The sequence below is a fragment of the Dermacentor variabilis genome, chromosome 10 (genome assembly GCF_050947875.1).
Source record: "Dermacentor variabilis isolate Ectoservices chromosome 10, ASM5094787v1, whole genome shotgun sequence".
Taxonomy (NCBI): domain Eukaryota; kingdom Metazoa; phylum Arthropoda; class Arachnida; order Ixodida; family Ixodidae; genus Dermacentor; species Dermacentor variabilis.
The window spans coordinates 66,367,423-66,382,450 of NC_134577.1; the positions used below are offsets into that span (position 1 = coordinate 66,367,423).

A 15,028-nucleotide genomic window follows, 5' to 3' on the forward strand; every position below is an offset into this window, starting at 1 on the left:
TCTTAAGAAAACATTGTAAACTGTAAGTCATTTCAGGTTCAACTTCGATACGCTAGGCATAGTTCTATTTCCTTCTTGTGCTGATTGTTGTGCAATGCGGCACCATTTCACCGCCGTGAACAGTACATAAAATTATTGTCTCCTACGAATGACAAATGCAAACCTTCCCCAAGATTACTCTGGAAAGGCTGAACTTGAGGCACATTTTGTTATGGAAAAAAAAAATCGACCTTCCGGCCGTCTTGCGAAAAAAAAAAAAGTGTTGTATCGTCCTTGAAGGTCCGCCTCAGACGTGACTTCCAAACGGAAAGCAAAGCGTTACGGATGGACACCGTGCGGTGTCAAATTCAAATTCTTTATTTTTTCCATGAAAATACAAAAAAGTGTGTCCAGTACTGTTTGGACTCGTAGCCGTAGGCTAGTTATGGGTCCAAGAAATGAAATTATATAATGCAGACACTTCGTCACATACACAATAAAAACTTGGAAAAGTAGAGAGGGGAATATATACATAATACATATGACAAAAAGAAAGCGTAACAAGAAACAGTTGATTCAATTCAAAAACATCGTGCATGTTATATTATTATAACAAATGAGATGTAAACAGCAGATAGATGTCTTTTAACATCTTTAATGCATGCGCTGAAAGAATTTTTTAGCTGCAAGTGCAAAATTTTGAGCGTATTTTATTTCTTGTGGAAGAGTGTTCCATATCTGAACACCAATGAAAGAGAGCCGTTGTTCTCCACAAACGTTGTGCGTGGGAGGTAGATTAAAGTTGCCTAATAATACATTTCTGGTAGTACGCGATGATGTATGGAAGAGGGACATATGGAAGGGTGGTTGTTTCTGACGATACTGTTTACGACAGTTGCTGTTTTTAGGAGGCGTAGTGCATCGAAGGGTAATATCCGTAGATCGGGGAATAATGGGTTGCTGGGGTGATCCTGCTTAGATTGCATTATGATTCGTAATGATCGTTTCTGCAAATTTCTGATTGGCTAGAGATAACTATTGTAGGTCCATGCCCATGAGCGTACCTGTTCCATGTGCGCGTTGTTGTCGGTGGATTGAATTGGAGTTCGCGGCAACTCTACAATAACCCCCGTCTTCAGAAATGCATCTTAACATGAAGCCCACGCTTGACTTGATTTAAATGACCACTGTCGTGAACGCACCAAAGGAAACGCAATGAGCGTCTTGGGCGCGTTCGCAGCAGGCGTCGTTTATATCACGTCAAGCACGAACTTCAAACCAAGATGCGTTTCTGAATACGGGGGTAAGTAACGAACTGCTGACCTTAATACTGAAAGACTAAAGCGCCAAACAGACGGCACAAGAAGAGACACGGACAAGCGCTTCCGTGTCTCTTCTTTTGTCATCTGTTTGGCGCTTTAGCGCTTCAGTAACATGCACCAACTAGCCCAACAAAAAATTCGGCTGACCTTAAGCCTGTGAAACGGGCGTGGCACTCTGCTTCGTGACTAGGTACTCACGGGCGGGATTTACGTCCCTGATCCGCACATGCAGATTGTGCGTGTTTATGCACCCGTATTTGTTCGCTGCACCTCGTGAAAGACGTCGAACCGCGGCGTCGTTGACATTTTTTTTTTCTTGCGCACGTCCGCGTGCAGATCAACGACTGCATTTGATGATTTTTCGTTTGCCAGGGTCTCTTCTCGAGGATAACCCTTCGATTGAACGTCTACCTCGGCGGATCGCCTAACGCGAGCCTTGCTGCTGGCAGACTCGGCATCCGAGACGGATTGGTCGGCTGCATTCGACATCTAGAGATTAACGGGCGCCGGTACGACTTCCGATCCACAGCGCTACGAGGCGATGCGATCGAAGGCCTCGACGTTGGTATGTGGACATTTCTTCTACGTATTATAGTGCTCGTCTCTTCTTTTGTGATGTACGTTCGCGGGCAACGCGAATATGAAAACCTGGGGATGCTCTTGAGTGTGTTTAAAATCTTGCGACGTAACTACTAAGCCATTTCACGATGTCGCACTCGTTTACAATTGCAATGTGCAATATTGTAGATGCGCTGATTCTGTAACCTTGTCCGTATAACGAAATGCCATAAGAGATTTCCTCAACCTCTTTTTCTTTGACAATGTCAACGTCACATGGCAGTGTGGCGAAATGCTGTCAAGCGATAGAAAATGTATGCGTATGCTTTTGCTTTCATAGTCGTTCCGTCTTATCATTTCCAAAACTCTCTTTCAATCCCCCGGCATACTCATGTGTTTTCTGGCGGGGAGGAGGGAGGGTAATTTGCTAAATTGTGGCCAGGAAGCGATAGACGAAAGTCGTAATCAGGCATGGTCTGCTAGAAAGTGCTTGAAATGGCCAACCTAAATAAAGTTATGGTACTGACTGAAAATACGGTTTGTTTCTCGCAGTGCTTGACAATATATCTTAGTTTGTTATTTTGCTCACCTGGTGTTTTATAGCTGTTTTGGTTGTTCATAGTTAACGCGATAGCATTCAGACCCTCGCGCTTTTCGCCATACTCTGTATCCGTGTTCTGAAATATGTGGCCTGAGGGGAATTCAGCAACTGGTGTGGGATTGAAGAGCTCTCTACTGCGCTACGCTTAAAGCGAGCCGCCTACGTCTTGGTATGTATGAAAATTGGCGTAGTGTGACAAGAGTGTAGGACGAACATAGGTCATGACATGCGTGTCACGTAGGTCGTGAAACAGCCGCCAACGTCTTTGTGCTCTCATGGTCGTTTCGTTAACCTGGTAGGCTACCAGCACACTGCTTCACGTAACATCGACCCCCGCAAGGCGTGGTATCCGCCCGCTGTTTTCTTTTGGTGGTAGAAAAGAATGATGGTGGTTTCTCTTAATTTTTATTTTTATCATGTACTTTTTGGCCACACCGAATAAGCGTAATGTCATAACAGTGCGTCTTCAGACAAGGCAATGCCAGCCTGTCGTAACTCTTGGGTGGGTTGATTGCACTGACTGATTTACGTTCTCATTCCTGTGCAGACGAATGTGGCGGCGATGGATGCAGCGGAGTAAGCTGCAAGAATGGCGGCCAGTGCATCGCCAATGGAGTGGAACAGGGTGTATGCCTCTGTGCCTTGGGCTTCGCGGGAGCCTCGTGTGAAACACGTGAGTGACGCTGAACGTTGCAGTAATGAAATAGACGTTCGCAACGACCCTTACGTTTCAGTGGTTGCGGAGTTCTTTTTTTCGCACCGTGAGGACTTCGAAACACAAGAAGGCTACGGTCCCCTCCAAAAAATTTGGAGGATGCCTAAGCATCGCCTTTAAGAGTGGAACGCGATATCATTCAAAGATCCCTGACTGCTTCTCACGCTTCCCGGCAACTGCAGCGTATGTAACCGTAATGTTTACCGGGAAACGCTCGCGGTGAACGCTATGCACGAAGGCGGGCTTTCTGGTCGAAGCGCGGCCTCTTGCAGGGGCCGCGATGCGGCGGAGGCGAGCGCCATCTGGAAGCATTTCAAGGAAGCGGGCGCGCTGCTCCGTGGACTATGAGATATTTACGCACAGGCGTGCGCAAATGCCGGACGCCGTCTCTGGTCTGTTTCTAGGATACAGAAACTCCTGTAACTAGAGATGAAGTCAGAAGGGCCTTGCAAGACATGAAACGGGGAAAAGCGGCAGGAGAAGATGGAATAACAGCCGAGTTAATCAAAGATGGAGGAGACATGACGCTTGAAAAACTGGTGGCTCTCTATACGAAATGTCTATCAACTGCGAGGCTCCCAGAAAACTGGAAGAATGCAAACATTATAGTAATCCACAAAAAGGGAGACATTAAGGAACTTAAATATTATATGCCTATTAGCTTACTCCTAGTATTATATAAAATATTGACCAAAATAATCTCCAATAGGATAAGGGCAACACTGGACTTTAATCAACCAAGGGAACAGGCGGGCTTCAGGAAAGGATTCTTCATAATGGATCACATTTATGTCATTTATCAGGTTATCGAAGAATGCGCAGAGTGCAATAAGCCTCTTTATAGGCTTTCATAGCTTACGAAAAAACATTTGATTCAGTAGAGCTACGAGCAGTCATAGAGGCATTGCGTAATCAAGGAGCGCAGACCGCTTACGTAAATACATTGGAAAATATCTACAGAGCCACCTCAGCCACCTTAATGCTACACGAGAAAAGTAGGAAGATATCTATAAAGAAAGGAGTCAGACAAGGAGGCACGAACTCTCCAATGCTATTCACTGCATGCTTGGAAGAAATATTCAAGCAATTAAACTGGGAGGGTTTAGAAGTAAGGATCGACGGCGAATACCTCAGCAACCTTCGGTTTGCCGATGACATTGCTCCGTTCAGCAACACTGCGGACGAGTTACAACAAATTATTGAGGGGCCTTAACAGTGGTGCTGAAGATTAATATGCAGAAGACAAGAATAATGATGAACAGCTTGGCAAGGGAACAAGAATTCAGGATCGCCAGTTAGCCTCTAGAGTCTCGGGTATACTCTAGAGACACGGGTATAGACGACATTCTAATTGACATGAAGAGAAAAAATAGCACTGGGCAGGTCATGTAATGCGTAGAGTAGATAACCGCTGGACCATTAGGGTGACAGAATGGGTACCAAGGGAAGCGCAGGAGAGGACGACAGGAGACTAGGTGGTGCGACGAAATTAGGAAATTTGCGGGTGCTAGTTGGAATCGGCTGGCGCAGGACAGGGCTAACTGGATATCGCTGGGAAAGGCCTTCGTCCTGCAGTGGACATAAAATAGGCTGATGATAATGATGATGAAGTCATAGCTCACGACTTTCCACGCATTTTAGCTTGAGAAATTCAATTAATTTAGTGAATTTATTGCGTCATATGAACGGCCTAGTTATGTGTGGTTCGAAAAACTTTTTGCCGATGCGAAGTCTGACGCTGACGCCAAATTTTCTGCGGCAGCGGTTCCTTAACGCTTTCGCGTTAAAACGTTTTTGAATGCAGGTATCTCGTAACTCGTTCCTCCTAGCATCCTGGTATCCCGTAATAAGACAAGTAGATAAAGTAAAGATTTATCGCTCTGCTGATGGAATGGTAACTAAGGGTGTTTGAGACGCGAAACTTCCGAATCGATTGTGAATATCCGAGAAAAATAATCTTCAAATATTGAATCGAATATGCAATACTTTGTCATTTCTGAAGAAACGTGAAATATGAAGTTCGCACGGAGCTCGTTTGGGTAAGTAGTCAGGCTTATATACAATGTGATCCATTCACAATGACATTTTAAGGTAACTGAGGGCTTGTATATTAAAAAGAACTACTTTTAATTATCTGTGGCACACCAGCAATGGCGGTGGTGAAGCAAGGAAACACCGTCTTACCAGATGCACGTACAGGGTTGTAGGATAGAAAAAAAATTGTTCAGTGTTGTTTGTTGCAAGACAGATGTGTGATAGTACAACTCCGCATATTGTTTTAAAGGGATGAAAACATGGCGAGAATAACCAAATAATAAATCGAGACAAAGCTTATTGAATGGCTGGAAATAATTGAGTCGCCCTCTCTCTCTCTCTCCCACGTGCTCGCTAAGTTGTGCTGTGCGCAAAAACCCCAGCTGTCGTAGTAGTTGTACTTCTACGAACTCCAAGTCGAAAACCGAACAAACAATGCCGATGACAGTTTGTGTACAGCAGCTGCTGAGGCCACTGTACATGAAGACAAAAGAGAAACAATTGACGGTTTGTTTAATACGCATCAGAGTATTCCTCTCCCCAGTATTATTTTATAAAAATATACGGTGGATAAGTCTTAGTTTTCAGTTGATAATGCACTCTAGTGACCATGTTCTTTTTTTTTTTTTTTACAACACAAGCACAACGCAGCAGTAACAGCAAGGACAACAAAATCCGGTTTGTGAAAGCAGTGTTCTCACGGTTCATTGCTTTCTTGTACTTGCAGCCGTGGAGATTGTGGTGCCATCGTTCAATGGCTCGTCTTACCTCCGCTTTCCCGGCCTGGGCAACGACCATCTGTCGTTCCTGGACGTACAGTTGGTCATCAAGCCTCTGTCACCGCATGGTGTTTTCTTCTACAACGGCGCCAAGATGGACGGCACGGGGGATTTCGTGTCGCTTCAGATGGCCGACGGACACGTCGAGTTCCGCTTCGACCTCTCCACCGGCACTGCAGTACTCAGGCAAGTGTGGAGGACTACATGCGCCAGAACTTGTGGCGACATGGGAGACGACGCTAAGCGGCGCTATGGGCGTAGACGCCTGAATACAACTTCTCGTGAATACACATGTTTGTTAGTGAGCCAGTTAGTGTAACCAATGCGCCAAGGCACTTCCATAGAAGTTTTAAAACAGGAGGCAAAGAAGTTGACTTCTTATGGCATAGTGTTGTGGTGATGATGATGATGGCAGTGGCTGCAGGACGATGCATGGTCTTCCTTTCTCTGAACTACATTCAGCATCCTCCCGGTCGCTATAACGGCAGGCGTTGATCGTACTGGTGTACTTGAAGGGTCCTTTTTTCCGCTTTTTTTTTTTTGAGCGACAGCCCTTAGCCTTTTATGCTTTGACAGTTTCGGAAAAGACATCTCGGTTTGCCTAAACTTCAAGCAGTGCTTTTCCCGTTGGTGACACGTCCGGAGCATCTGCTTGCGGCTACACATACATTAAACAGGTTGGCTGTTAAGGTAGTGAAGAGGTGGACTACGCAGCCCATTCAAGGATTGGTTGTAACATGTAAAAGCTGTCACTGAGGAAATTGGAAGCTGACAGTGCCGACGAACGGCGTCGACCTTGTTTAAATAGCATGGTAGAAGCGCGGCGTTTGTCGTACGGTTAATATATCTTATAGTTAATATATAGGTATAGCTAATATATGGTCATAGCGGCTCTAGGAAGCTTGTGTAGGACACTATGGTCCGCATCCGCATACGTTACCAATTCGATGTCTTCTAAAAACCAGCCTTGTGCATTCCTTGAGGGAAGAATGCGAATGCGCAGAATTAATAAAAACAAAACAACTATGGTTCAACCGACATACAAAGGCGTCAAATGTATTCGCGAATCCAGCAGTTCCAACCTCGCGCGAAGGTCGGAGGAGATGCTCCTTCCGTAGCCATGGTACTCTTTGCATGCGCCCCCCCACCTAAGAACCGCGCACGGCCAAGCAGTTTGTCTGCGTTTCACGAGTGTTCGTCACCCAGATGTAGCGACAGGTCGATTTCACAAATTTCCCTCTCCACCAAAAGATCGGCATCAAAGAGCCACATGGATTGTGAATAACCGCATCGCACGGCTGATGCTTTGCTCAAGACAGATTTTTTTTCAAGTGAGGATCAGCAAATTTTTATTTTATTTTATTTAGTACACACTGCAGCCCTTTCGGTCCAAGCAGTGGGGCAACAGAAGGCATACAAACAAAAGAGAACACATTAGGAACAAGCAAGTACAAATTTACACAATATTTAGCCACACTGTGTCTGTAAAATGTCGTTCCAGTCTGATGTTGTTCTGGGAAAAAAAGAAAATTTAAACGTGTCAGTTCGAGCATAAGAAAGGGGACGCCAAGGACTTCAAGAATTATAGACCGATCAGCTTACTCTCCGTTGCGTACAAAGTATTTGCTAAGGTAATCGCAAATAGAATCAGGAACACCTTGTGTCAACCAAAGGACCAGGCAGGATTCCGTAAAGGTTACTCAACAATAGACCATATTCACACTATCAATCAGGTGATAGAGATATGTGCGGAACATAACCAACCCTTATATATAGCTTTCATTGATTACGAGAAAGTGTTTGATTCAATCGAAACCTCAGCAGTCATGGAGGCACTACGGAATCAGGGTGTAGACGAGCCGTATGTAGAAATAGAAAGATATCTATAGCGGCTCCACAGCCACAGTAGTCCTCCATAAAGAAAGGCGTCAGGCAGGGAGATACGATCTCTCCAATGCTATTCACAGCGCGTTTACAAGAGGTATTCAGAAACCTGGATTGGGAAGAATTGGGGATAAGAGTTAATGGACAATACCTTAGCAACTTGCGATTCGCTGATGATATTGCCTTGCTTAGTAACTCAGTGGACTAATTGCAATGCATGCTCGCTGACCTGAAGAGCCAATGCAGAAGGGTGGGTCTTAAAATTAATCTGCAAAAAACTAATGTTTTACAATCTCGGAAGAGAAGAGCAGTTTATGATAGGTATCGAGGCACAGGAAGTGGTAAGGGAATAAATACATCTACTTAGGACAGGTAGTGACCGCGGATCCGGATCATGGGACTGAAATGATCAGAAAAATAAGAATGGGCTGAAGTGCGTTTGTTAGGTATTCTCAGATCATGCACAGCAGGTTGCCATTATCCCTCAACAGGAAAGTGTATAACAGCTGCGTCTTACCAGTACTCACGTACGGGGCAGAAACCTGGAGGCTTATTAAAAGGTTTCTACTTAAACTGAGGACGACGCAACGAGCTATGGAAAGAAGAATGATGGGTGTAACGTTAAGGGATAAGAAAAGAGCAGATTGGGTGAGGGAACGAACGCGAGTGAATGATATCTTAGTTGAGATCAAGAAAAAGAAATAGGCATGGGCAGGACATGTAATGAGGCGGGAAGATAACCGATGGCCATTAAGGGTTACGGACTGGATTCGAAGGAAAGAGAAGCGTAGCAGGGGGCGGCAGAAAGTTAGGTGGGCGGATGAGATTAAGAAGTTTGCATGAAGTACATGACCGGGGTAGTTGGAGAAGTATGGGAGAGGCCTTTGCCCTGCAGTGGGCGTAACCAGGCTGATGATTTTGATGATGTTCGAGCATAATAGGGTGTTAGTGAGTCCAGATGGTGCTGTCTTGTGTGCCGTGTTATTGCAGGCGTTATGTAAGTCGATGGTTTCATTTCAAGCCTGTTATTGAGAAGAAGGGAAAGGGATTCAAGCCTTAGCTTCTTTCGGCGTGATTCAAGAGTGTTTTTAGTGTGGAGAGATCGTGAACCTATTGCTTGTATGCCATTTGCAGTAAAGCGCTGCAGCGAGTTTCAGGGAGTTTGCGTTGAAGTTGTTAGCGTCATCGCGATAACGTTGAGCGTATGCATGTTGCAACATGCAGTTTCGTGTGATATTTTGCGTGGTAGTGCAATTTGTAGTTCAAACGTTTCCACGGTGCTAAATCTTCCTTTCGATGAGGGTGTTACATGGGATTCACGTGGGACCACCGCCCATGCTTCATCAGTAAAAATCGGAACATAGGAGTTTCAGGTGCTCCTGAGTAACGTCGGTAAATCGTTCTGTTTAAGCACAACACGTATGCGTCAGCAGAACAGATAACTGTTGGTCGGCATAGCGGTGCGCCCTCCTTGCGGCCTGGTCACGCTACCCGAACTATTTGTATTAATGGGTAGCGCTCAATTCAAATTGTGTAATTATCGAAGCGATTTTAGCTCATATCTGCGTCTCAGCGAAATGGGCTGTTCGGAAGCGAACACAGTTATGGACAATTAAAACGCGTATTAGTTTATACCGAAGCGTTTTTTTTTCTCTTTCCCTTGTTTACACAGCTGCCATAGGTAGCGATACAGATACAGCGGGGTGTAATCAGTTACGATCAGGCCATGCACCACAAGCCAAACCTGCACAATGTGGGCAGATGTATGTCTTTAGTGCAGGAAGAATCTCCCGTTTCTTTTTTCCTCGTTTCAGTTCGCTAGGACGGAAACATCGGGCAGCCTACTGCAACAACCATGGGAAGCGAAGCAGCAGTCATCTTGCAGGCATCTTTAACGCAAAAGTAGACAACGTAACTTTTCGTTACGCCAAATTAGCGCCAAGGCTTCACACAACCTCGTAGTGCATGCCGGATTAAGTCTCGCAACAAAGTGAAAACAGCTTGCTCTTACCTTTGCCCGCTGTTTCGGCTGATGAGGGCGTGCGAAGTCTGCGCTTTCGCCAAACGAAAAAAAAAAAAGCGCTCGCTCGCTGTGCACTTTCGCGCTTGAGCAGCGGCAACAGCTGGTCGAGCTGTTGCGCGGGCCGCGTCCAACGTGACAAACTGTACAGGTAGGCAGTCTCGATCAATCGTGGCGTCGCCGGATTTAGACTACCGATGTCAACGATGCGACGTCGTGTGACTTGCTTCCCCGTATCGCCTGTGGCACGTAGCGCGTTTGGAACGTTGAGATATGGTTCTCGAAGAAGGCGGAAGTCGCATCCATGAATAAATGTGTTTGTTCAGATATCAAAGGGAAAAGATGCGCGATTATTATTTTTATGTTTCTTCACGTTAGAGGGCACATTTAAACAAATGGTTGCCGAAATATACCAGAAGTTGTGAGGGGAAAGAAATAGGTGCTCACGGACTTGCGTGCCGTAAAAAGTAAATAGGCACGTTGCAAGGAAAACACCAGAGGCTGTAGAGTAAAAAATAAAGCTGCTACATGACTAGGCTTCCCAAAACACCAAGTGACAGAGTACAAGCAAAAATCACGGCTGCCGCTTCTAAGCTTCCGACGGCGAAGCTGTACGCAAATGTTGCGTTGCTCATCTTGTACCTGCATTGCTTCGAAACATTTTTTCGTTGATTCGCTTCTGAAAGTTTGCCACTCTACTTCTAATAGATCCTTTAAGCCTTTAACAATGGGTTTTTGGGAAACATTTGGTCAGTTTCGGGTATTCGACAGGACCGAATAGTTTGTTTGAATACGAATAGTTAGTGCATAATTATATACAGAATAGTTTCAGTTTGAGTGCGAATAGTCAGTGCGTAATGATATACCCAATAGTTGCTGTTAGAATACGAATAGTTAGTGCGTAGCATATGATTCGTTGAAAACTTTCAATATTCGCCCGCCCCTTCTTTTGCTTAGTTGGAAAATCGGCTTCAATGGTTCCCCCATATACTTCTGTAAGTTATGACCATGCATCATCACAGCTCCTGCAGGTCAAAATGCACTAGTAAACTCTCCCAAACCACCACTTTCGTTTTTTTGCTTTAGTTCATAGAATCCTCTCTACCATTCCACAAAAGTTCCGTATGCCCCGAATTTAGCAGACACTTGACTTCCAAATGGTAACGCCGCTGCAGGAGTCCCTATCCAGTGGCCCTGGGTGAATGGCACTTGGTGAAGGCGTCCCGCACCGGCCGTCTGGGAACCCTGACGCTGGATCGCCAACCCGGTGTCGAAGCACACTCTCCTGGCGCCTTCACCCAGCTCTCGCTTCCACTGAACCTCTACCTGGGCGGGGTGCCGGATCCCAAGGAGACCGCAGTCGGAGCCGACATCATGCAGTCCTTCGTTGGCTGCGTACAAAGAGTGAGCGACATTTTGAAACTTCTGCGTTATATTAAAAAAAAAATATAGCTTACAGATTTTAGTATGCCTAAAACGATTCGAACGTTGAGTGGCATCGTCACTAGATCCATTTTCCACAACAGTAACTCCTTTGTTGCTAAAAGGGCATGGCTCTAGAAGGTGACAGAAGGGCTGAGGACAGTCCTGTCCATAACTTGATCCTCACAAGATATTTTATCCTCACAACTGCTCTTATTGAATATTTTTTACATTATATCATGTTTCGGAGATGTTAGCAGCTTTAATTGACACAGGGTACTCTTTTCCGGATAGAAATAAAAATAATGAAGGTCGCAGAGATGAAAAAAGAATGACCAAGTCACCCTTAAACCTTCAACTTTATTAAGCGAAACATTAGTTTGAAGGTAATGTCACATTAAAAAAATAGGGCGGAAGGAATGAACACGGAAAAAGGAAATCCAGTCAATTAAGGAAACACAAAATAAGTCCACGCGAAGCTATGTGAATGCAGGCACAGAATGGAACAAAGTGGATTCAATATTTTCCCTCAAGAAAACGAATTTATTGTGTGCCAGTGGCGCCCTCTTAGGTTTCGTCAACACGTTCTTTTTAAATTATAACATCGATCGCGCGCGTGTTCGCTTGCGCACCCAGCTGACCATCAACAACCGGCCCGTGCGGCTGATGCAAGAGGCCCTGTCGGGAGTGAACGTGGCCAACTGCGTGCACCCGTGCGTCACGGGTCCCTGCTACAACGGCGGCGCCTGCCAGCCGCGCATGGATCTGTACGCCTGCCACTGCAAGCTCGGCTACGCGGGGTCCAACTGCCAAAACGGTACAGGCCACCGGTTTTCTGGCATTTGGAGCAGCAGTAGCTTAGACTGTCTGGGCCGCTGGCGCGATGCCTTGGCGAGGAAGCGGCGAGACGTACCGTGGCTTTCAGTCATCGCAATTAGTTATTGTAAAATGCATGTGGTGTTAGACACTTGAGGGACGTTAGGTCGTTTTTGTGAACGACTCATTCGCGAAAAAAGATACTGTGGCCAGTCAGAGGCCACAAAACCACGACCTGATTATGAGGCTGTAGTGGTGGACTCCGGAAGAATTTGGACCACCTTGGGTTCTTTAACGCGCACCTAAATCTAAGTACACGGGTGTTCTCGCATTTCGGCCCCATCGAAATGCGGCCGCCATAACCGGGATTAGATCCCGCGACCTCGTGCTCAACAGCCCAACACCATGGCCACTAAGCAACCGCGGCATGGAAAAGATATGTAAGGAGCATTTATGCATTATCGGCGCATAGGAATGGAGAAAAGACGCGGCTGGAAGTTGCTAGATCAAACTAAAGAATTGATTGACTGCGTTAGAGGCGCTAATAATGAGTTGGGTATATGAACACGTACATGGGGGTTTAGCCATATGTACTGATTACGCCAGTTCTCTAGCACTGGATCTTTGTGATGAACAGAATCTTATTTAACGGGGAAAATAAGTTAAAGGTAACGCGAAAATGTAAGAATATGCATTCAAAGCATTGTCTACACCTTAGTCCTAGAAATGGGATACGAATGGCTAGACTAGAGGACGATACATTAACATTGAAAAGACAGCCTGTGTAGCGATCACAAACGTATAACCTTAAAATTTGACGAAGACAGGAGCTGATAGCAGCAGGTTGCTTAAGAAATTAATTTAAAAAACACAAAGAAATATGGAGGCGATTCCTACATTATTTGTGAAGGAAAGGAACGGCTCGACGTCATGCAGCAGGATTTAAGAAAAAAACATGGCTAAAAATTGCAGTGGATAGAGGAAATTACGTTAGGTGTGGAACAACGAAATCAAACAGGTGGTCTAGGTATCCCAGAGGATCCAAGGACTGTAAGGACTGATTCCACTGTAAACGGCTGTAAGGGTGGAAAGCGGTACCATCTTCGAAGGAGACTACGTGCCTAGGAAGAAAACGCAGTTCAAACTCAACCAGATCCAGCAAAAGAGAAACATTAGAGATTAAAATGTAACGTAGAAATGTTTTACTGGAAAATTAAGCAACAGAAAATGTCCCCAGGACCAGATGAAATCCCACTACAGCTAATTAAACAGCTGACTAGCGCCATGAAGCAAGTGAACAAAACAAAACGAAATCTCGATTGGATGACGTCAAAGCGAGGCGAACCTCGTCTACAAAGTCGAGCTGGTATGGACCAGTCACAGTAATGTTGGCGATATGTAAATAGCAATGCAAGCCATAAATGTAGAGAAGTCAGGGTGGGGGGGAGGGGAGGCGGAATTATCATGAGGGAGCTATAAAATACGTTCAGACCAGGCAGACGTTTAGAGGAAATATTTCTGTGCCAACTCAATTCATAAAGATTTTAATGACTGAGAATATACGTTTAAAGATAGCATTTCTAGTTATGAAGCGAGTGTATGAAAACGTAGGCAGTGAATTGCTATGGGATATATAGGCACAGCCGAGTACAAATTGTATGGGAAAGCGCGAAATTCACTGAGGAGTGAAACAAGGATTCCCTCTGTTCCTCACGCAAAGGCACAGAAAGACGATTGACAAACAGCAAATTAGCTTGTGATTTGTCTTGCATATTTAATAGGGGGTACCAAAGATCCCTGGGCTGAATGTATGCAGACGACGTAGTACTACTAGAGGAAGGACCATGCAACAAATTGACGGAGACAGGTATATGCCGCAAGTTTAGCACGGAGACCGAAGGGACGAGTATACGAGAAGAGACATTGTATCACTTCAACAGCAAGTCATATCCATAGTCAAGTAACATACATACCTGGCCGTATGCGTAGAGTAAACAACCTATTCAAACACCCACCAAGAGAATCTTACCAATGAATGGGAACCGGCATTTATCAATAATGCAACAAAACATACAGCACGTTCAGGCTACGATAAATCTGGAAAGGAGTAATGGTGCCAGCAATAACGCTCGCCAATGCTATTCTGTGCTTACAAATCTGACTTCCTCATGTTGGAAGTTAACCAAAGATTGGTAGACTTTGGGGGTCCACAGTAAAACAACAAATGAGACAGAGTATTGAGACATGGTTTCGGTTTGTTTTGAAGTCGGAGAAGCGATGAGCAAAAGGTAGTGTTGAAGAATGACTCAGGATAATGGGTAAAAATAAATGGATGGATAAGGTGCACACAGAAGAGAGAAAGAGCCAAGAGTGTATAAATAGGCAACGATGAGTCAAGAAGAAAGCGAGAGAAACAAAAGGTTGTTAAGATTTGTAAAAATGATAAAAGACATTGGAAACAAAATGTGTGCGATAACACAAAGAACAGTTCCTTGCTATTTGAGGTCCGAACTGGCTGCTTGAGAACAAAAACATACGGGAGTAAATATTCGCAACTGCATCAAAGCATACGTCTGCTGCAGCAGAAATCCTGAGACAACCGAGCATATATATGTAGGATAGTTTTTTTTTCTTACAGTTTAAGGTTTTTAAGGAATCCGCTATTGCGTAGCACAAATGTACCCTCTGAGCCGCGTTCCCAGAAGATGCTAACTTTGGCCTAATTGGCACATTATGTAATTTTCGAATGAATTATGCGGCTGGACAGCAGAGCAAAAAAAGAATTGCGATATCTATTGGTGCTTTGGATTCTCGCACTATTTCGGTGTGCGTCTAGTTAAAAAAATTGCGGCGGCGTTTATCTGAGAATTTCTACCGGAAGGATGGACCTTACGAAAA

The 15,028-nt window shown here is 44.9% G+C and overlaps 1 protein-coding gene across 1 annotated transcript in view; it reads left to right on the forward strand.

Annotated features, from left to right (window-relative positions):
* LOC142560669 (pikachurin-like) overlaps positions 1-15,028 on the forward strand; it is a 161,010-nt gene that overhangs the window by 135,857 nt on the left and 10,125 nt on the right. Inside the window, exons 8-12 of the mRNA XM_075672919.1 lie at positions 1,674-1,866; positions 3,008-3,133; positions 5,937-6,174; positions 11,068-11,296; positions 11,951-12,131. Of these exons, the coding sequence (XP_075529034.1) occupies positions 1,674-1,866; positions 3,008-3,133; positions 5,937-6,174; positions 11,068-11,296; positions 11,951-12,131 (967 nt within the window). The remainder of the gene's footprint in view (positions 1-1,673; positions 1,867-3,007; positions 3,134-5,936; positions 6,175-11,067; positions 11,297-11,950; positions 12,132-15,028) is intronic.